This window comes from Lithobates pipiens, unplaced genomic scaffold, assembly GCF_037356315.1.
Source record: "Lithobates pipiens isolate NorthernLeopardFrog02 unplaced genomic scaffold, aLitPip1_a1.2 Scaffold_1, whole genome shotgun sequence".
Taxonomy (NCBI): Eukaryota; Metazoa; Chordata; class Amphibia; order Anura; family Ranidae; genus Lithobates; species Lithobates pipiens.
This window is the reverse complement of record NW_027507685.1, coordinates 234,979,055-235,001,145: the sequence shown is the minus strand read 5'-3', so window position 1 is coordinate 235,001,145 and position 22,091 is coordinate 234,979,055. Positions and strand designations below refer to the sequence as shown.

Genomic DNA, 22,091 nt, shown 5'->3' with positions numbered 1-22,091 from the left:
GAGATTCTCATTAGTCAGCATGATCGCCTGGCCAAACTGACCAACGAGAATATCTTCCTTCTTCAGGGAAGCAGTTCCAGAAAAAGAAGGTTCAGAAGAGATTCACATTTGGCAGCGTGGACACATGGCAACATTGACCAATAAGAATTTCTTCCTTCTGGGAAGCCATTTTAGAAATGCATGGTCACGTGGACAAACTGATCAATGAGAATATCTTCCTTCTTCCAGGAAGCTGTTCCGAAAGAAGAAGACTTATGCCGCATACACACGAGCGAATTGTCCGGCGTACTTAGTCCGGCGGACTTTCCACCGAAACGGACTTGGCCACACACGGACACACAGAAAGTCCGGCGTTTGCTAGCGCGATGACGTACAGCATGTACGATGGGACTAGAAAAAGGAAGTTCAATAGCCAGTAGCCAATAGCTTCCTTCTCGTACTTGCTTCTGAGCATGCGTCATTCTTAGTCCGCCGTACTAGCACACTGACGAACGTATTGTCTGCTGAAACATCCCAAGGAGCACTGTGCAAGCGATCATTTTGAAATGGAAGGAATATCAGACCACTGCAAATCTACCAAGACCTGGCCGTCCCTCTAAACTTTCAGCTCAGACAAGGAGAAGACTGATCAGAGATGCAGCCAAGAGGTCCATGATCACTCTGGATGAACTGCAGAGAACTACAGCTGAGGTGGGAGAGTCTGTCCATAGGACAACAATCAGTCGTACACTGCACAAATCTGGCCTTTATGGAAGAGTGGCAAGAAGAAAGCCATTTCTCAAAGATATCCATAAAAAGTCTCCTCTAAAGTTTGCCACAAGCCACCTGGGAGACACACCAAACGTGGAAGAAGGTGCTCTGGTCAGATGAAACCAAAATCCAACTTTTTGCCCACAATGCAAAACGATATGTTTGGCGTAAAAGCAACAGAGCTCATCACCCTCAACACACCATCCCCACTGTCAAACATGGTGGTGGCAGCATTATGATTTGGGCCTGCTTTTCTTCAGCAGGGACAGGGAAGATGGTTAAAATTGAGGGGAAGATGGATGCAGCCATATACAGGACCATTCTGGATGAATACCTGTTGGAGTCTGCAAAAGACCTGAAACTGGGATGGAGATTTATCTTCCAACAAGACAATGATCCCAAACATACAGCAAAATCTACAAAGGAAGGGTTCACAAATAAACGTATCCAGGTGTTAGAATGGCCAAGTCAAAGTGCAGACCTGAATCCAATCGAGAATCTGTGGAAAGAGCTGAAAACTGCTGTTCACAAACGCTCTCCATCCAACCTCACTGAGCTCGAGCTGTTTTGCAAGGAAGAATGGGCAAGAATTTCAGTCTCTCGATGTGCAAAACTGATAGAGACACCCCAAGCGACTTGCAGCTGTAATCGCAGCAAAAGGTGGCTCTACAAAGTATTAACGCAAGGGGGCCGAATAATTTTTGCACGCCCCACTTTTCATTTTTTTATTAGTTAAAAAAGTTTTAAAAATCCAATAGATTTCGTTCCACTTCACAATTGTGTCCCACTTGTTGGTGATTCTTCACAAAAAATTAAAATTTTATATCTTTATGTTTGAAGCCTGAAATGTGGCAAAAGGTTGAAAAGTTCAAGGGGGGCCGAATACTTTCGCAAGGCACTGTATCTGTCAGGAGGTAAGTATATCAACACAAGTTGTTTAGGAATTTTTATTTTATTTTATTACAAAAAGACTTCACAAGTTAAGAACAACATTTGTCATTAGTCAAATGACCAAAGTTAATACTTATGTTAAAACAAATCAATTGATGCTAGGGTATAATACACAGCCAACACGCTTCACAGTTGTAGTCACTGCTTCCTCAGGGCTATATCCTATGCATCTATATAATATTACAAAAGAGACCTTTAACATTCATTTCAAAAAGCTTCAAGTGATCAGCACAGGGCCAATCAGCACTGTCCAGACAGAGGGTCAGGGGTCATGCAGCCTCATAGGACAGTCATAGGAGAATGAAAACTCCACCTAAAAGCTTTAACCAGACACTGATAGAAGTCACAAAAATGCTATATACTGTTGATGAGAAAAGGTATTTAGCAGTTTATAATTACTACATGTTCTGTGCACTGTGGGGAGCAGATATAGTGAATGCAGGGTCCTGGTTGTAATAACACTTTAAGACTATTTTCCAGGCCCTTTTGGGTATGAATCACTTTTCAGAATGTAATTTGAATATGCTGTTTTCTATTGTAGGTGGCGGCAGCGGAATCGGACGAGCGGTGTGTCAGAGACTTTCCCGAGAGGGGGCTTCGGTTGCTGTCGTTGATGTGAACATCAACTCTGCTAATGACACTCTACAGACGTTATCGTCTAACCTCCCCGGACAAGAGCATGCGGCGTTCACGGCCGACGTCTCCCAAGGCGACAGCGTCGGTGCACTAATGGAGCAGATACAGGTAGACGGGAGGCGGTGTCATGTGATTGTCACGAGCCGAGCAATTCTCCAGATAACTTCTCTGTCTTGTCTCTTCAGTCTCGCTTCTCTGCCCCTCCTCGTGTTGCTGTCAGCAGCGCCGGAATCACCCGGGACGAGTTTCTGCTTCACTTGTCAGAGGAAGCTTTCGATTCTGTGCTCAGCGTCAACCTCAAGGTAATCTGACAGGCTCCATTACTCTGCTGGCAGCCTCATTTATCAAAGTGTCAGACAATGAGAATTGTCTGCAAATAGTCCAATTCAGGGCTACGTTACAAGTAATTTTCTAATGTGGCTTTGGTGGCTTTGATGCCACGCTGACAGTTCTTGCAGACGCTGGAAAACTACATTTACTGGACACTTTATTGGGTAAACCTGTTAAATTGCTTGCTAACACAAAATGCTAATCAGCCAATCACATGGCAGCAACTCAGTGCAGTTAGGCATCTAGATGTGATGAAGACGACTTGCTGAAGTTCAAACCGAGCATCAGAAAGGGGATAAGTGACTTTGAACGTGGCGTGGTTGTTGGTGCCAGACGGGCTGGTCTGAGTATTTCAGAAACTTCTGATCTACTGGGATTTTCAGAGAAAGAAAAACCACCGCTCCAAGATAGCCCTCCAGGGCAAAAGCTCTTCCTCCTATTAATGAGCCCCGGGTGCTGGCTGATACACACACAATAGGCAGGTAGGCAGAACAAAACTCAGGATAGCCGCACACTGGAAAAAGACTTGAAATCCCGTCTTTTATTGAAAAATCGTAGGTCACTTCACATCAGGTAATCCACAGCAAAAAGAAAAGGGGGTGCAATAATGTTGACGCGTTTCGCACTGGAATCAGTGCTTACTCATAGCTGACTATCTTTCAAGCAAACAACAAATATATAGCACTAAAAAAGGGGGCATATCACATAATTGAAAGATTAGTGAGAATAATTACAAACAGCTGAACCACAGTTGTAATCGGATCTCAACATGTGCTGCCAAGCGGTCAAATCACTCAAAAGAAAACAAAAGACAGGCCAAATAAATAAACCCAAATAAACGTGAATGCTATGTGAAACTAATGCAGGCATGTTAAACCATATGGATACATACATGCCTGCATACCATTATTATAATAACATGTGAAAAATTTGAAAAATCCTAAACTGTGCAATTGGTGAAATAGAAATGTTATATTTCACCAATTGCGCATTTCGCACTGATTACAGTGCGAAATGCGTCAAATTATTGCACCCCCCCTTTTCTTTTTGCTGTGGATTACCTGATGTGATGTGACCTACGATTTTTCAATAAAAGACGGGATTTCAAGTCTTTTTCCAGTGTGCGGCTATCCAGAGTTTTGTTCTGCCTACTGGGATTTTCACTTGCAACCATCTCTCAGGTTTACAAAGAGTGGTCTGATAAAGAGAAAATATCCAGTGAGCGGCAGTTGTGTGGAGGAAAATGCCTTGATGTCAGAGGAGAATGGGTAGACTGGTTCCAGATGATAGGCAACAGTCACTCAAATAACAACTCGTTACAACCAAGGTATGCAGGATACCATCTCTGAACGCACAACACGTCGAACCTTGAAGCAGATGGGCTACAGTAGCAGAAGACCATATCAGGCGTCACTCCTGTCAGCTAAGAACAGGAAACTGAGGCTACAATTGGCACAGGTTCACCTAAATTGGACAATAGAAGATTGGAAAAATGTTGCCTGGTCTGATGAGTCTCAATTTCAGCTGCGACATTCTGATGGTAGGGTCAGAATTTGACGTAAACAACATGAAAGCATGGATCCATCCTGCCTTGTATCAACGGCTCAGGCTGGTGGTAATGTAATGGTGTGGAGGGATATTTTCTTGGCACACTTTAGGCCCCTTAGTCCCAATTGAGCATTGTTTAATCACCACGGCCTACCTGAGTATTGTTGCTGATAATGTCCTTCCCTTTATGACTGCAGTGTACCCATCTTCTGATGGCTCCTTCCAGCAGGATAATGCTCCATGTCACAAATCTCCAATCATCTCACCACTGGACAATGAGGTCACTGGACTCCAATGGCCTCCACACTCACCAGATCTCATCCAATAGAGCAGCTCTGTGATGTGGTGGAACGGGAGATTGGCATTGTGGAGGAACAGCCGACAAATCTGAAGCAACTGCTTGATGTTATCATTTCAATATGAACAAAAATCTCTGAGGAATGTTTCCAACACCTTGTTGAGTCTATGCCACAAAGAATGAAGGCAAAAGGTGGCCCAACCCGGTACTAGAAAGGTGTACCTAATAAAGTGGCCGGCGAGTGTATAGGAAGTTAGGAACCTGCTTTGTTAGATGCGCCAAATAATAGTTCAGTTGAAGGGTTCGAAATAGAAGATGTGACTGGTGTGGCAATTGTAAGAAAAAAAAAAACGGTGCCTTTTTCGTACGAAAACACTCACAATCCACGCCAAACAAATAATGGCGCAGAAAATGAATTTGTATATCTGGTGCAATAGTGGCGTGCAGTAGTGTGTCAGGAGGACGATGGCGCAAGACGGGTACAATTTTTACTATGAGGCAAATATATGAATTCCACTGCAACAGAATAATTAGATTGACAAGCGCTGCACCTAGATAAGATGTTAACAATTTCCATTTCTCAACATTCGCCTTCGTTTTTCTGGCTCACTATGCTTTGGGTATAAGGGGACATTCAGAAGATTTGTCTGCCATGTGATTTTTTTTTTTTTTTTTTTAATTGGTAGTGACATAAACATGCACAGTGGGATCAGCCTAGCGTGTATGTTTATGCACTGAGGGGTTCTATTTGTTTTAGAAGGCTAGCCATCAATGCTCCCCCTTGTCAGGCAGATGGTGTCTACAGAAGCTGCATGCTGTATTAAAATTTTACAAGAGCTAAAGCAAGCTCCCGGGCTCTTGTGATGACATCACTCTTGTAGTCCCCACCCTACGCTTTTGTCACAGATGGCGTAGACAAGTGGCCATCAACTCCTATCCTCGGGGCCCACTAACAGGCCAGGTTTTCTGTATTACCTTGGGGGAGATGAAGACTAGAATACTACAATCACTAAGCAGCAAATGACATCACCTGTGATGTATTTCAGTTATCCTGCAAACCTGGCCTGTTAGTGGGTCCTGAGGACAGAAGTTGATGACCACTGACATAGACTGCAGGACGGACCCCCTGATGACGTCATCTGTGACGAAACATGTAGGATGGGGCCTACAAGAGTGACATTGTCATGCCAGGCCTCCTCATCCAACATTAGTGCCTGACCTCATAAATGCTCTTCTGGAAGAACGGTCAAACATTCCCATAGACACATCTCCTAAACCTTGTGGACAGTCTTCCCAGAAGAGTTGAAGCTGTTGTAGCTGCAAAGGGCGGAGCCAACTCGATATTGAACCCTACGGAGTAAGTCTGGGATGCCATTAAAGTTCATGTGCGTGTAAAGGCAGGCGTCCCAGAACTTCTGGTAATATAGTATATACGTAGCACATTTACATCAGTCCCTGCCCTCAAGGAGCTTAAAATGTAAGCTCCCTAACTCACATAATAAGGCCAATTTAGACAGGAGCCAATAAACCTATCGGCATGTCTTTGGAGTGTGGGAGGAAACCACGCAGGCACAGGGAGAACATGCAAACTCCAGGCAGGTATTGCCATGGTTAGGATTTGAACTGGTGCTGCTAGGCGGAAGTGCTAACCACTTAGCTACCATGCTCTTAATTTGGTAGATTTTTTATTTATTTTTTTCTAGCAGCTTTTTTGTGATAAGCGCGGTGATTGTTCTGTTTTGGAATGTCTTATAACTCAAGAACATGCTTGCAGATAGAGAATATTAGAGTCTCTCACAAATTCCTCCATACACAGTTCCAGTTCCCCCTAGTTCAGACTGTCCAGTTCATACCTCCTAGATAGAGTCCCTTTTAAAAAGGTTCATGATCTGACTTCAGGTAACCCAAAAGGGGGACCTCGGGCTTGCAGTAGAACTACATTCTGCAGCAATCCTTCCTGTCTGTTTCCATGTGGAAAGCCCAGAAGACACCAGATAGGCTGCCTCCTCTTGTATTTATAGGGAGCAGAGCCGTGAACACCCATGAGTTAGCAGACCTCATCCTAACCCCCTGGGTAGCCTACTATACAAAAACTCCCTCATATGTACAAGTGCAGGGCACCAGTAACAATTATAATATTAATATTCAATATATATATATATTAATGTTAACATATGTTATACCTTCAGCCATCTCTCTCTCTCCACCATGGGAACCCGCTCCTCCTTCCTCATCTTTCTACCTGCCACTTGACCAGGTGCCCTGCTGTGCCATCTTGTCTGCTCCACATGAAGTTTTGGCAATTGCCTGGGGAGGGGGGAAATGGCTCCTGCTGTCAATAGCCCTGACCATAAAGGGGTTGTAAACCCTTCCTCACATATACCCAGTGAAGTGGCTGACCCCAGGTGATACACAGAGATTAAGCAAATCCTACTACATCAGTTGTACCTGTTTATTTACATCTGTCTGTCACCTACATTCATTCAAAGTGATTTACACAGGATTGAGAAGCAGGGGGTGGAGAGCTGAAATTTACACTCTGCAGAGCTCAGTGAGGAGAGCTCTGAGAGATGATTGGAGGGTAGAATCACACGCCCCCCCTCCTTTAGGCGGGATTCACACCTATGCATTTTTAGTGCTTTTTGAAGATTTGCCCTGTAGAACGTGTTCCATAGGAAACCATGATAAATGGACTGTAGTGCAAATCTGCAAAATGCAAAAAGCACTAAAAATGCATTGGTGTGAATCCAGCCTTACACAGCACACATGAACAGAGCTGAGGCTGTCAATCACAGGCTGTGTGCTGGAGCTCCCTCCCATTTAACTTTTTTTTTCTTGGTGTCAGGAAAGGTGTCAAAAGTGATAGCGGAGGAAGGAGGTAGCAGGCAGAAATGACACTTAGTGCTCTGGAAGTACACACTATAGAGGGACATATAGAGGGAAATGCTTTGTTCATATTTCATGTCTGAGGCTTACAACCACTTTAATCCCCTTCCAGCACACTGTGAAATCTCAGACAATGTTATCAGCTTTCGCTGCTAATATCTGAACTACACAAGTCCTCCTCCCCATGTAATGAAAAGTGATGTTTGTTGTCCAAATCAGGAGAGCAGCCTAGGGTGACAACACTGCTCCTAAATAGATATAATGTTGTCAGCCCACAACAGGAACCGGTACAGGCAGGATCATCAAGGAAAAAAAAAAATAACCGCTTGCCGACCGCGCTATACCTGAATGACGGCTAAAGCGCGGCCAGCTAGTTCTGGAATGCCGTCATATGATGGCGTCCTGTGATCAGGGCCACTGTGTGGTGCGGGCGGTTCAATCTATGATTGCAGTGTCCTCCAGATACTGCTGATCACAGATTGAAGTAAAGAGCCAATCAGCGGCTCTTTAACACGTGATCAGTTGTGTCCAATGACAGCTGATCATGGATGTAAACAGAAGCTGGTTATTGGCTTTCCTTTCCTCGCGCTGACAGCATGAGGAGAGGAGAAGAGAGCCGATAATCGACTAGTGTAAAAAAGACATCTACACTGATTATCAGTGCAGTCCCAACAGTGCCCACCAGTGCTGCTAATCTGTGCCTCCTCATCAGTGCAGCCTCATCATTGCCCATCAGTGCAGCCTCATCATTGCCCATCAGTGCAGCCTCATCATTGCCCATCAGTGCAGCCTGATCGGTGCCCATCAGTGCAGCCTCTTTAGTGCACATCAGTGAAAGAGAAAATTACCTGTTTGCAAAATTTTATAACAAACTATGAAAATGTTTTTCTTTTTTTCCACAATTTTCGGACTTTATTTGTTTATTTAGCAAAAAAAAAAATGTAAAAAGTGGTGAATGAATACCACCAAAATAAAGCTCTATTTGTGTGAAAAAAATTCTAAAAATGTCATTTGGGTGCAGTGTTCCATGACCGTGCATTGTCATTCCAAGGGTGACAGTGCTCAAAGCTGAAAATTTGCCTGGGCAGGAAGGGGGTAAAAGTGCCCAGTAAGCAAGTGGTTAAAAAGAAAACTAATGCAGTCATCACATATAAGGACTGGCAAGCAAACGTACATAAAATGTGGGTTTTGGGTTCATGTAGGCTTTGAGGCAGTGATGGTGAGCCTTGGCACCCCAGATGTTTTGGAACTACATTTCCCATTATGCTCCACTACACTGCAGAGTACATGAGAATCATGGGAAATGTGGTTCCAAAACATCTGGGGTGCCAAGGCTCACCATCTCTGCTTTAGGGCAACCTATCATCATCAGTTTGTAGGGAAGTGGGTAGGTACCCATGATCATTCAATTTGTTTTTTTGTTTGTTTGTTTTTTCAGTAGAAAGTTTGTTATGGGTAATGTAAAGAGTTAATTCTCTCTTTGTTTCCTGAAGGGTACATTTCTGATTACACAAGCCGTGGCCCGAGCCATCCTAGCCACCGGACAAAATGGCGGTTCCATCATCAACATTGGCAGTATTGTGGGAAAGGTGAGTCCTCAACGTATCGAGATTTTTCCCAGTGATGGAAAACTGTACTTGTTATATCTCTGGTGAGGCCATTCCTTAAACTGAAGAAAACCCAGAGGCCTAATTTACACCGGACGTTTTTACAGCACCTGTTTTTGGCGTCAGACGTTTTTTTTTTTACAGTCTTCATCATGTTACCCTATGTCCTTCTCCCCATAATGATACCCTATGTCCTTCTCCCCATCATGTTATCCTATGTCCTTCTCCCCATCATGTTACCCTATGTCCTTCTCCCCATCATGTTATCCTATGTCCTTCTCCCCATCATGTTACCCTATGTCCTTCTCCCCATCATGTTATCCTATGTCCTTCTCCCCATCATGTTACCCTATGTCCTTCTCCCCATCATGTTACCCTATGTCCTTCTCCCCATCATGTTATCCTATGTCCTTCTCCCCATCATGTTACCCTATGTCCTTCTCCCCATAATGATACCCTATGTCCTTCTCCCCATCATGTTACCCTATGTCCTTCTCCCCATAATGATACCCTATGTCCTTCTCCCCATCATGTTACCCTATGTCCTTCTCCCCATCATGTTACCCTATGTCCTTCTCCCCATCATGTTACCCTATGTCCTTCTCCCCATCATGTTACCCTATGTCCTTCTCCCCATCATGTTATCCTATGTCCTTCTCCCCATCATGTTACCCTATGTCCTTCTCCCCATAATGATACCCTATGTCCTTCTCCCCATCATGTTACCCTATGTCCTTCTCCCCATAATGATACCCTATGTCCTTCTCCCCATCATGTTACCCTATGTCCTTCTCCCCATCATGTTACCCTATGTCCTTCTCCCCATCATGTTACCCTATGTCCTTCTCCCCATCATGTTATCCTATGTCCTTCTCCCCCTAATGTTACCCTATGTCCTTCTCCCCATCATGTTATCCTATGTCCTTCTCTCCATCATGATACCCTATGTCCTTCTCCCCATCATGTTATCCTATGTCCTTCTCCCCATCATGTTATCCTATGTCCTTCTCCCCATCATGTTATCCTATGTCCTTCTCCCCATCATGTTATCCTATGTCCTTCTCCCCATCATGTTATCCTATGTCCTTCTCCCCATCATGTTACCCTATGTCCTTCTCTCCATCATGATACCCTATGTCCTTCTCCCCATCATGTTACCCTATGTCCTTCTCTCCATCATGTTACCCTATGTCCTTCTCCCCATCATGATACCCTATGTCCTACTCCCCTGTGTCCTTCTCCCCATCATGTTATCCTATGCCCTTCTCTCCATCATGTTATCCTATGTCCTACTCTCCATCATGTTATCCTATGTCCTTCTCCCCATCATGTTATCCTATGTCCTTCTCTCCATCATGTTATCCTATGCCCTTCTCCCCATCATGTTATCCTATGTCCTTCTCCCCATCATGTTATCCTATGTCCTTCTCCCCATCATGTTATCCTATGTCCTTCTCCCCATCATGTTATCCTATGTCCTTCTCCCCATCATGTTATCCTATGTCCTTCTCCCCATCATGTTATCCTATGTCTTTCTCACCATAATGTTATCCTATGTGTCCATACACACATAGGGGGTTATTTACTAAAGCCAAATCCACGTTCCACTACAAGTGCACTTGGAAGTAAAGTCGCTGTAGATCCAGGGGGGACATGCAAGGAAAATATAAAACAGCATTTTAGCTTGCACACGATTGGATGATAAAATCAGCAGAGCTTCCCCTTGTTTCAGATCTACCCCTCAGATTTACAGCGACTGCACCTCCAAGTACACTTGTAGTGCAAAGTTGATTTTCCTTTCGTAAATAACCCCCATAGGCTGTTTTTAGCAGTTTTTGGCTGGGGTGTTTTTTGGCTTTCAAAAACCCCAAAACTAGTGGGTTCTGAGAGGAGTTTTTAAGCTGTAAAAACGCTCTAATGTCAAAAACCGCCAATAAAAGCTCAAAAACGCCACTCACCAGCGTTTATTAACGTTTTTGATTCATTGAAAAAAAAAAAAAACACTATTGCAAAAATGTTGAAAAACGCACTAAAACTACTGGATGTTTTATAACATTATTTTAACATCCAGTGTGCATGAGGCCTAACCGAATAATATTAAGGGGTCCATCTTAAAACCAGCAATTTGGCCGTATCGCAGCCTAATCACCTCTTTAATTAAAGCAGAAGTCCAGCCAAAAATAGCAGAATAAAAATGAATGAATATATATATATATATATATATATATATATATATAATATGAATATTAAAAGATAGCTCTGTAGAAAGCTCTTTTTTTCAGTCTAGAGCTTTCCCCTGCAGTACATTTTCTCTGTCATGAATGCTCTGTCTGATGGGCAGCATCATTTAACCCACGTCTGCTGAGCCCAGTTATCCTGGACAACCCCTATGCGCACGGGAGCCGACACGAGCGGCAGATTGCAGTGATCTGCGGCCTGCTCAGTGCGCCTGTGCACCGATGTCTACGGCGCATGTGCCGTAGACAGCGGTGCCTGTCTTTTTGTAAATATCTCCTAAACCGTATAGGTTTAGGAGCTATTTCTTAGACCTACAGGTAAGCCTTAATCTAGGCTTACCTGTGGGTCAAAGTGGTTTGTAAGGGTTTACAACCACTTTAATACATTGACTTAGTGTGCTACAGCACTGTGTTTCTTAAAAACAAAGTGTCATTTTTTTAAAATATGTTTTTTGGATTTTTCCTTTCTTTGTTGTTTGTTAGCATTCTCCTGCAGTTTCTTTGCAGCCACTTCTATTCTACATCCAGAGATAAAGTGCCTTGAAAAATTTGACATTTTCTATATTTTGTCATGTTACAACCAAAAACATAAATGTATTTGATTGGAATTTTGTGTGATAGACCAACACAAAGTGGCCTATAATAAAGAAGTGGAAGGAAAATGATAAATGGTTTTCAACATTTTTTACAAATATGTGAAAAGTGTGACATGTGTTTGTATAGCGCCCCCCCCTGAGTCAATACTTTGTAGAACCTCCTTTCACTGCAATTACAGCTGCAAGTCTTTTTGGGGATGTCTCTACCAGCTTTGCACATCTAGAGAGTGACATTTTTGCCCATTCTTCTTTGCAAAGTAGCTCAAGCTCAATCAGATTAGATGGAGATCGTCAGGTGAAGAGTGTCAGGTGAACCTCCGCCCCAGTCCCAAGTCTTTTGCAGACTCTAACAGGGTTTCTGCTAAGATTGCCCTGTATTTGGCTCCATCCATCTTCCCATCAACTCTGATCAGCTTCCCTGTCCCTGCTGAAGAAAAGCATCCCCACCACATGATGTTGCCACCACCATGTTTCACGGTGGGTATGGTGTGTTCAGGGTGATGTGCAGTGTTAGTTTTCCGCCACACATAGCATTTTGCTTTTAGGCCAAAAAGTAAAATTTTGGTCTCATCTGACCAGAGCACCTTCTTCCACATGTCTGCTGTGTCCCCCACAAGGCAAATGGGACTTCCTATGGCTGTCTTTCTTCTTGCCACTCTTCCATAAAGGCCAGATTTGTGGAGAGCACGACTAATAGTTGTCCTGTGGACAGATTCTCCCACCTGAGCTGTGGATCTCTGCAGCTCCTCCAGAGTTACCATGGGCTTCTTGGCTGCTTCTATGATGAATGCTCTCCTTGCTCGGCCTGTCAGTTTAGGTGGACGGCCATGTCTTGGTAGGTTTGCAGTTGTGCCATACTCTTTCCATTTTCCGATAATGGATTAAACAGAGCTCCGTGAGATGTTTAAACCTTGGGATTTTTTTTTATACCCTAACCCTGCTTTACACTTCTCCAGAACTTTATCCCTGACCTGTCTGGTGTGTTCCTTGGCCTTCATGATGCTGTTTGTTCACTAAGGTTCTCTAACATACCTCTGAGGGCTTCACAGAACAGCTGTATTTATATTGACATTAAATTACTTACAGGTGGACTCTATTTACTAATTATAATTATGTGACTTGTGAATGCAATTGGTATCGGTGTAAAGGGGGCTGAATACAAATGCACGCCTCACTTTTCAAATATTTATTTGTAAAAAAAAAAATATGAAAGCCATTTATCAGTTCCTTCCACTTCATAATTCTGTACCACTTTGTGTTGGTCTATCTCATAAAATCCCAATAAAATACATTTACATTTTTGGTTGTAACATGACGAGATGTTGAAAATTTTCAAGGGATGTGAATACTTTATCATGTAGCTGCATGTCATTATTGTGGGACAGTCAGTAGATATCATATAATTTCAAAAACTTATTTTGATCTTTCACAGGTGGGCAATCTGGGTCAGGCCAACTATGCTGCATCTAAGGCCGGAGTAGAAGGTTTAACTAGGACTGCCGCTAAAGAACTGGCTAAGTGAGAAAACTCTTTTTATATGTTAAGCAATCTGTACAATACAGTATTCCTTCCCATCTCAGTGGCCTACAAGAAGCCGCGTTTACAAGTTAAAAACTGTTTGTTTGTTTTTTTGCTAGAAAATTACTCCGAACCCCCAAACATTATACATATTTTTTTCTAACACCCTAGAGAATAAAATGGCGGTCGTTGCAGTACTTTCTGTCTGTATTTGCGCAGCGGTCTTACAAGCGCATTTTCTTTTTTTTTTAAATCTACTTTTTTGAATGAAAAAAAAGACAACAGTAAAGTTAGCCCATTTTTTTTTTTTGTGAAATATAACGTTACGCCAAATAAATTGATGCCCAACATGTCACACTTCAAATTTTTGCCCACTTGTGGAATGGCGACAAACATTTACCCTTAAAAATCTCCATAGGCGACATTTAAAAAATTCTACCAGTTGCATGTTTTGCGTTACAGAGGAGGTCTAGGGATAGAATTATTGCTCTCGCTCTGCCGATCATGCAGATACCTCACATGTGTGGTTTGAACACTGTTTAGCAATGCGTTCGCTTCTGTGCGCAATCTTGGCGGGACGGGGCACATTTAAAAAAACATTTTTTTTTTTGCTTATTTATTTTACCTTTTACTTTTTATTTTTACACTGTTTTAAAAAAGAAAATGTCACTTTTATTCCTATTACAAGGAATGTAAACATCAATTGTAATGGAAAAAAAGCATGATAGGACCTCTTAAATATGAGATCCGGGGTCAAAAAGATCTCTGATCTCATATTTGCACTAAAATGCAATTTGAAAAAAAGTGTCATGGAGACGGGTGGGGGCCATCTTCCCCTCACTTGTCTCCATGTCAGCCCAGGGGATAGACGGGATCGCCTCTGCCGACGGCTCCGGTAAATGGCGGAGGGCACCGGATTGTGGCGGGAGGGGGGCCCCCTCTCCCACCACCGATAAAAGTGATCTTGCGGTGAATCCGCTGCAGAGACCACTTTTATCTTGTAGCCGACCGCTGGCCAAACACGGGGATACCGGGGTTATGGCAGCTAGCTGCTGCCATAACAACGATATCCGTCCCTAGAGTAGGGATGTACATCGGCTGTCAGCAAGTGATTTAGAACTTCTCATTAATAGCCTAGATCAGGGGTCTTCAAACTTTCTACACAATGGGCTGGTTTACTGTCCTTCAGACTTTGAGGGGGCCAATGTGAGTAGATTATGCCTGGCATCAATGGGAGTAAATAATGCCCCATCATTGGTGTTAGTGGGAGGAATTGTGCCCCATCATTGATGTCAGTGGGAGAAATAGTGCCCATCATTGGTGTCAGTGGGAGGAATAGTGCCCCATCATTGGTGTCAGTGGGAGGAATAGTGCCCCATCATTGGTGTCAGTGGGAGGAATAGTGCCCCATCATTGGTGTCACTGGGAGCAATTGTGCCCCATCATGGGTGTCAGTGAGAGCAATTGTGCCCCTATCATGGGTGTCAGTGGGAGAAATAGTGCCCCATCATTGGTGTCAGTGGGAGGAATAGTGCCCTGTCGTTGGTGTCAGTGGAATAAATGGTGCCCCATTGTTGGTATCAGTGGCAGGAATTAGGCACTACTGTTGGTGTCAGTGTGAGAAATAGTGCCCCATCATTGATGTCAGTGGAAGGAATATTGCCCCATCATTGGTGTCAGTGTGAAGAATAGTGCCCCACATCATTAGTGTCAGTGGGATGAATAGTGCCCCCTCATTGGTGTCAGTGGGAGGAATAGTGCCCCCTCATTGGTGTCAGTGGGAGGAATAGTGCCCCCTCATTGGTGTCAGTGGGAGAAATAGTGCCCCATCATTGATGTCAGTGGGAGAAATAGTGCCCCATCATTGATGTCAGTGGAAGGAATATTGCCCCACATCATTAGTGTCAGTGTGAAGAATAGTGCCCCACATCATTAGTGTCAGTGTGATGAATAGTGCCCCATCATTGGTGTCAGTGTGATGAATAGTGCCCCATCATTGGTGTCAGTGGGAGGAATAGTGCCCCATCATTGGTGTCAGTGGGAGGAATAGTGCCCCATCATTGGTGTCAGTGGGAGGAATAGTGCCCCATCATTGGTGTCAGTGGGAGGAATAGTGCCCCATCATTGGTGTCAGTGGGAGGAATAGTACCCCATCATTGGTGTCAGTGGGAGGAATAGTACCCCATCATTGGTGTCACTGGGAGGAATATTGCCCCATCATTAGTGTCAGTGGGAGGCAGGCCTTGGCGGTGACAAAAAAAATAAAAAAGGCCCAGGCTTTCCAGACCGAGCAGCCAGTTCCTCCAGGGATCGGTGAGGGCGTGGTCACCAGCAGGGGCAGCCTGCAATGAGACACCCATGTAGCCAGTCCCTCACACTGCAATGCAAAGGGGCACTGCAACACAATGGGGGACTGCCCTGCAAAGGGGCTCTGCAATGATTACAGTGCCTCCACAGTTCAGTGCCCCCTCACACCACAGCACCCCCAGCAATCACAGCCCCCACCACAGTGCTCCCCACAGCCATGCCCCCCTCCCACTCTCTGCCTCCCCTGCAGTTACTGCAGAGAGCGGAGGAAGGAGCCCATAAATCTGTCATTTACTGGCTCCTTCCTTTTCTGAATGCTCAGTCAGTGATCACTGTCTGTCCATTCGTAACTGAGCATCCTAAACTGTGTTTTCTCTGTTTCGTAAGTTTATAAATGGAGAGGAGCCTCTGTCTCCTGTCCATTCATCTTCAGTGCAGCGGATATATACAAGTAAATGGGCAGTGAGCCAGATCACTGGAAAAAAAATTTACACGCACAGGGCAGGTAGTCTGAGACTATATAAACATGCTGTTAGTCCAAACAGAGTCCATATAATATATAGTGTCCATAAAGGATTTCTGCCAGAGATAGGGATCCGATGACAGGGAGTTTATACACACAGGGCAGCCTCAAGGGAAACAGAAACTATGATCCGAACTATAAAAGAATACAAAAGAGGCGCCTCTGGGTGTAGATTTAAAAACAATTTTTAATCACCCAAAGTTAAACAACTCATATTTCGAAGGTTAAAAAGTGCGATGGATAAAACAATCCAGGAAATGGGAATCATTAGTATTTTGTATTCAGTGCAGTTGAGGCTGCAGAGAAAGGGACTGGGGAATCTGTGTCCTCAGTCCCTTTTTCTGTCTCATAGGGGAGATGTCGGGGGTTTAGACCCCTGATATCTCACCAAAGCCCCCCAACAGGGATCATATAAAATAAATAAATAAAGAATTGTAATTATTATTATTATTTTTTTTTTTTTACCATCCACTCCCCCCCTCCCCCAAAAAAAAGAAGGCATTGTAAAAAAATAAATAAATGTAAAAAAAAATTATGAAAAAATAAATTGTAAAAAAATAATTAAAAAAAATTAAAAAACAACTGACACAGTCTCATCAGTGCTGCATATTAGTGCTACAGTCACATGACATTAAAAAAAAAGTATTGGTAGTTGGTCTTAAAAAAGTGGCATCCATGCAACCCTGATCTAAATGACTTATCACACCTGTCTGTAGACTGCCTCATATAGGTGCTTCCTGTCTTATCTTCGCTTCTGTTGTCACCTCACCAGGTTCGATATCCGATGTAACACCGTACTGCCTGGATTTATCGCCACACCGATGACTGACAAAGTCCCACAGAAAGTCCTGGACAAAGTGAGCTGATTTGAAATTATTATTTTTTATCTCTGTGTGTTTCTCTGGTTTCTGACTTTGTTTTGGATCTTTGCCCGCAGTTTGCTGGTCTGATTCCAATGGGAAGACTTGGTCAGCCAGAAGGTAAATGACAAACCTTCATCCTAAATTTATTTTTATTTCTGTTTTCCCTCCTATTACCTTTTATTTTTCACTTTCAATTCAGTTTTACTTTCAATGATTTTTATTGAAAATTTTAAATGAGACAGAGAAAACACACATTAGTAATTTCGGCAACTTTCAATTCATTTTTATTGAAGTACAGTAAAACCTTGTATTGCGAGCATAATTCGTTCCGGAAACATGCTTGTAATCCAAAGCACTTGTATATCAAAGCAAATGTCCTCATAAGAAATATTGGAAACTCAGATGATTCATTCCACAACCATTTGATCATAAGTCTTTCAGTTTATAGTCCATATAAAAAGAATATAGCAATGTGATAGGTTGTGTAACCATAAAATGTCCATCCATAAATGGAAGCCTCCACAAGGAATTAGAAGCAAAATCCAGCAGGATCTACAGAGTATGAAAGAGAAGAGAGGCGCCTCTAAGTGTAGCAATATGGTTACATTTAATGAAGGTACATTAAAACCTTGGATTGCCAGCATAATTTGTTCCAGAAACATGCTTGTAATCCAAAGCACTTGTATATCAAAGCCAATTTCCCCATAATAAATAATGGGATGATTCGTTCCACAACCATTTACTCATAAATCTTTCAGTTTATAGTCCATATAAAAAGATTATAGCAATGTGATAGATTGTGTAACCATAAAATGTATAAAAGAGAAGAGAGGCGCCTCTAAGTGTAGAAATATGGTTACATTTAGCCACTTGCTTACTCTGCACTTAAGCCCCCCTCCTGCCCACACGAATTTGCAGCTTTCAGTGCTGACGCACTTTGAATGACAATTGCGCGGTCATACAACACTGTACCAAAATTAAATTTTTATAATTTTTTCACACAAATAAAGCTTTCTTTTGGTGATATTTAATCACAGCTGGGGTTTTATTTTTTGCTAAACAAACAAAAAAAATTGAAAATTTTGCAAACAGGTCATTTTCTCCTTTATTGATATGCGCTCATGAGACTGCACTGATGGGCACTGATAGGCAAAGTTAAGGCAGCACTGATGGCCACTAATACGATGGCACTGATGGGCCCTGATGGGTGGCACTGATGGGTGGCACTGATGGGTGGCACTGGTAGGTGACACTGATGGTCATTGATAGGTGGCACTGATGTGCAGCACTGTTCAGGCACTGGTAGATGGCACTGATGGGTGGCACTCTGGGCACTAATGGGTGGCGCTTGTGGGCACTGGGAGGCAGCACTGTTGCCTGTTGCTAGGGGGCACAGGTGAGCACTGAGGATCTGGCGGCAGCTTGCCGTGATCGGGACTGATGTCCCTCTCACGGCTGCTGGTGATCTGCTTTTTTTTTTTCTCTCCTCACGCTGTCAGCGCGAGGAGAAAAAATAGCTGATTACCAGCTCTGTTGACATCACATGATCAGCTGTCATTGGCTTACAGCTGATCACGTGGTAAGGGGTTGGGATTGACCCCTTACTCCGATCTGTGATCCAGCGAGTCTCATAGACTGGCTGATCACAGAGCGTGCCGTGCGCGTAGGCCGCTTGGGCACAGGAGGACTTCAATGGACCTACTTCCAGCAAAGCAGGTCCGCGCTGTAGCCGTCATTCGGCTATAGCGTGGATCTGAAGTAGTTAATGAAGGTACAACATTTAGCAACTCACATGATTGATGATTAAAAGAGGCACATGGCACAGACATCTTGGGTAAAGCTGTCCACATAGACTATCCCCCGCACCGCCGGCTCTCACCGCTGTCAGTCTGCAATCGTGACCTGGAAGATTACCCTGCAGTAGAGCGACCTGAAAGCAAGGCTTGAACTGCTGGTGGAGCTCAGCCTGGAAGGGATGACATTGTTGGCGATATGGAGGATGGTCTATGTGGACAACTTTACCCCGGATGCCTGCATACCTAGATGTGCCTGTTTAATCATCAACCATGTGAGTTGTTAAATGTTGTACCTTCATTCACTGTAACCATATTGCTTCACTTAGAGGCGCCTCTCTTCTCTTTTATACTCTGTTGTGACATGACGCTACTTGTATATCAAGTCAAAATGTATTAAAAAAAAATGTTGCTTGTCTTGCAAAATGCTCTCAAACCAAGGTTTTACTGTACAACATTTAGCAACTCATATGGTTGATGATTAGAAGAGGCACATCTCTAATATGAAGACATCTATGGTAAAGCAGTCCACATAGACCAACCGCCACACCCCCGGCTCTTACCGTTGTCAGTCTGCAGTCGTGACCGGCAAGACTACCCTGCAGTAGAGCGATCTGAAAGCGAGGCTTGAAGAGCTTGGGGAACGCAGCGTGGAAGGGATGACGTCGATGGCGGTGCGGAGGATGATGAGTTGGGAGGATGTGACTTGCTAAATGTTGTACCTTCATTAAATATAACCATATTGCCATATTGCTTGTATATCAAGTCAAAATTCATGAAAAAATGTTGCTCGTTTTCCAAACGCTCGCAAACCAAGGTTTTACTGTAGTATAAGATGCCACATCCTAATATGAACAGTATGTATATTGAATAGAAATATAGACTTTATAGGCACCAATGGTAAAAACAAAAACTTTTATTAGTAAAAAATCACATGTATTAATATAAAAACGTAAAAACCATTAATGCAACATCATGCAGATTGGCATTGACGTCTCCAACTCGAGCCACTGGATCAGGGTCATGAAATCCGTTCACCCTGATAATTATTCTCAGCAAAGCCGGAATACATTGACGTAGTAGTGTGTTTTTTTTGTAATATATATATATATACGCTTCTTCAGGAGATTATTAACATAATTTCTGGGTGAATAAAGTATGCATGTAAGTAAACATAACATATGCATTTCATTTACATTGGTTATAGAAACACAGTATATTAGAGCTGTATCCAGAATCCAAAAACTGGAGATATGCATACAGAATAGGGCTAAGGACAGATGTGGAGACACACCAGGTGCCTTAAAGGTAAAAAAAAGATAATGAAATCACAACCAAGGATGATTTTCATACAAATAATATAGGATAAGACAGATTCAGCCTTGAACATACTATCAAGGAATACACCAATAAATGCACGGATTCACCTACCTATAATCAGTAGATCATTGAACAAAATGCAAATGGTAACTTACCAGGGTAAGTAGTGATGTATGGGTACAAAAGGCTTTTTAACGACTGTCAGCGGGGTCAAAGACTTGTAATGCCATTTTAACGTGGGTAATGTATACAAATATATGTGGACAATTATTGTTAACATGCAAATTCATGTAAATGATCACACTCATATATTAAATATTACAGAGGAGGGGTTAATCTCACCTTACTTTGTGGTATTATATTGTAAACTTGGGTACAAAAGTACTTATTGATAAAGGGATTGGTCGATTAGGAACCAATCGTCTGTACTAATGAATACAGCATAGTTCTGCATAATCGCCAAAAGATCCCAATACTTTCATTAATGCTTTTATATACTTTTATATTAATACGTGTGATTTGTTACTAAGAAAAGTTTTTGTTTTTCCCATTGGCGCCTATAAAGTCCATATTTTTATCCAATATACATACGAGCCATAATGAAAGTCTAAGGTCATTTAAAGCTTGATTGTACCCTCCATAAAAATTGACATCTTAAAGTGGGATTTCACTGTGGAAAAAAATATTAAAAGCCAGCAGCTACAAATACTGCAGCTGCTGACTTTTAATAAATGGACACTCACCTGTCCCGGGGTCCAGCGATGCCGAGGCCGATCGATTGCTTGGCTCTTGGCTGCTGCCGCCACCATTCTAGGTGAGGGAATCAGGAAGTGAAGCGCTGCGGCTTCACTTCCCGGTTCCCTACTGCGCATGCGCGAGTCGTGCAGCGCAATAGGAATTGTCCACGCTGTCTCTGGGACCTGTGTGTGTCCCAGCAGACAGCGCGCAGGGACAGGAAGAGGCATAGACTCCCGTGGGAGTCTATGCCCGGAAGTGGGTGAAAATACCTGTCTTTGACAGGTATCTGCACTCCCCTCCCCCCTGAAAGGTGCTAATTGGGACACCGGAGGAGGGAGGGTTCCGATCAGCGTAAGTTCCACTTTAGGGTGGAGCCCCGCTTTAATTCAGAGTTCCAAAAATAAGCAGATCGGGCTCAATTGTATGAGATGCTGAAATAATTTCCTTTTGCCCTGCAAATTTATGTGGTCGGGTAGCGGCTGCTGTGTCCCCTTTCTGTGTGAGCCAGAGAGCTCTCCAATCAGCAGGAAAGTGTGAGATTCCCTTTTTTTAAAAGAAATATAACTCTGGGAGCTGTTCCACAAAAGGCAGGCAGAGGGCAAAGGATCATCATCTGGGACACGTCACAGGTCCCAGATAATTGCGCGGCTCGCGCATGCGCAGTGGGTGCCCGGCTGTGAAGCCGCAGCCGGGTGCCCACAGTTACAATGCCGGCGCCACAGAGCAGGGGACGAGTGGGGCTTCGATCCCCCGCATCGCTGGACCCTGGGACAGGTAAGTGTCCGATTACTAAAAGTCAGCAGCTGCAGTATTTGTAGCTGCTGACTTTTATTTAAATTTTTTTTTAAGCGGAACTCCGCTTTAAGGACTTACCATTTCTTGTGTCACACTGTGTTTCTGTGTGGAGGTGGCCATCTTGGTTGGCAGCAAGGTTTTGCTTTCTCATGTCAGAACCTCTAGCAAGGAAAACAGTGAACAGCTCAGGAGTGATATCACCAAATCTCCAGAGACTAGCAGTCAGAGGCAGCAGTGCCTGAGATCTTGCACTGCAGATATACATTTATGAGGCCGTAGGCACAGGAGTGCCTAGCCACACTCATATACCAAGAATTGTACTTTTGTTGGAGGAATTTAAGACATAAGGTACATTATTTCATCATGCAGCTTATAGGATATGTTCACCTTTTAGA

General features: G+C 43.3%; 1 protein-coding gene across 1 annotated transcript in view; it reads left to right on the top strand.

Moving 5' to 3' along the window:
• The window catches only part of HSD17B8 (hydroxysteroid 17-beta dehydrogenase 8), a 47,892-nt gene that overhangs the window by 9,065 nt on the left and 16,736 nt on the right, over positions 1-22,091 (top strand). The window contains exons 2-7 of the mRNA XM_077484688.1: positions 2,243-2,445; positions 2,523-2,639; positions 8,893-8,988; positions 13,272-13,357; positions 16,960-17,044; positions 17,125-17,167. Coding sequence (XP_077340814.1) covers positions 2,243-2,445; positions 2,523-2,639; positions 8,893-8,988; positions 13,272-13,357; positions 16,960-17,044; positions 17,125-17,167 — 630 coding nt within the window. The remainder of the gene's footprint in view (positions 1-2,242; positions 2,446-2,522; positions 2,640-8,892; positions 8,989-13,271; positions 13,358-16,959; positions 17,045-17,124; positions 17,168-22,091) is intronic.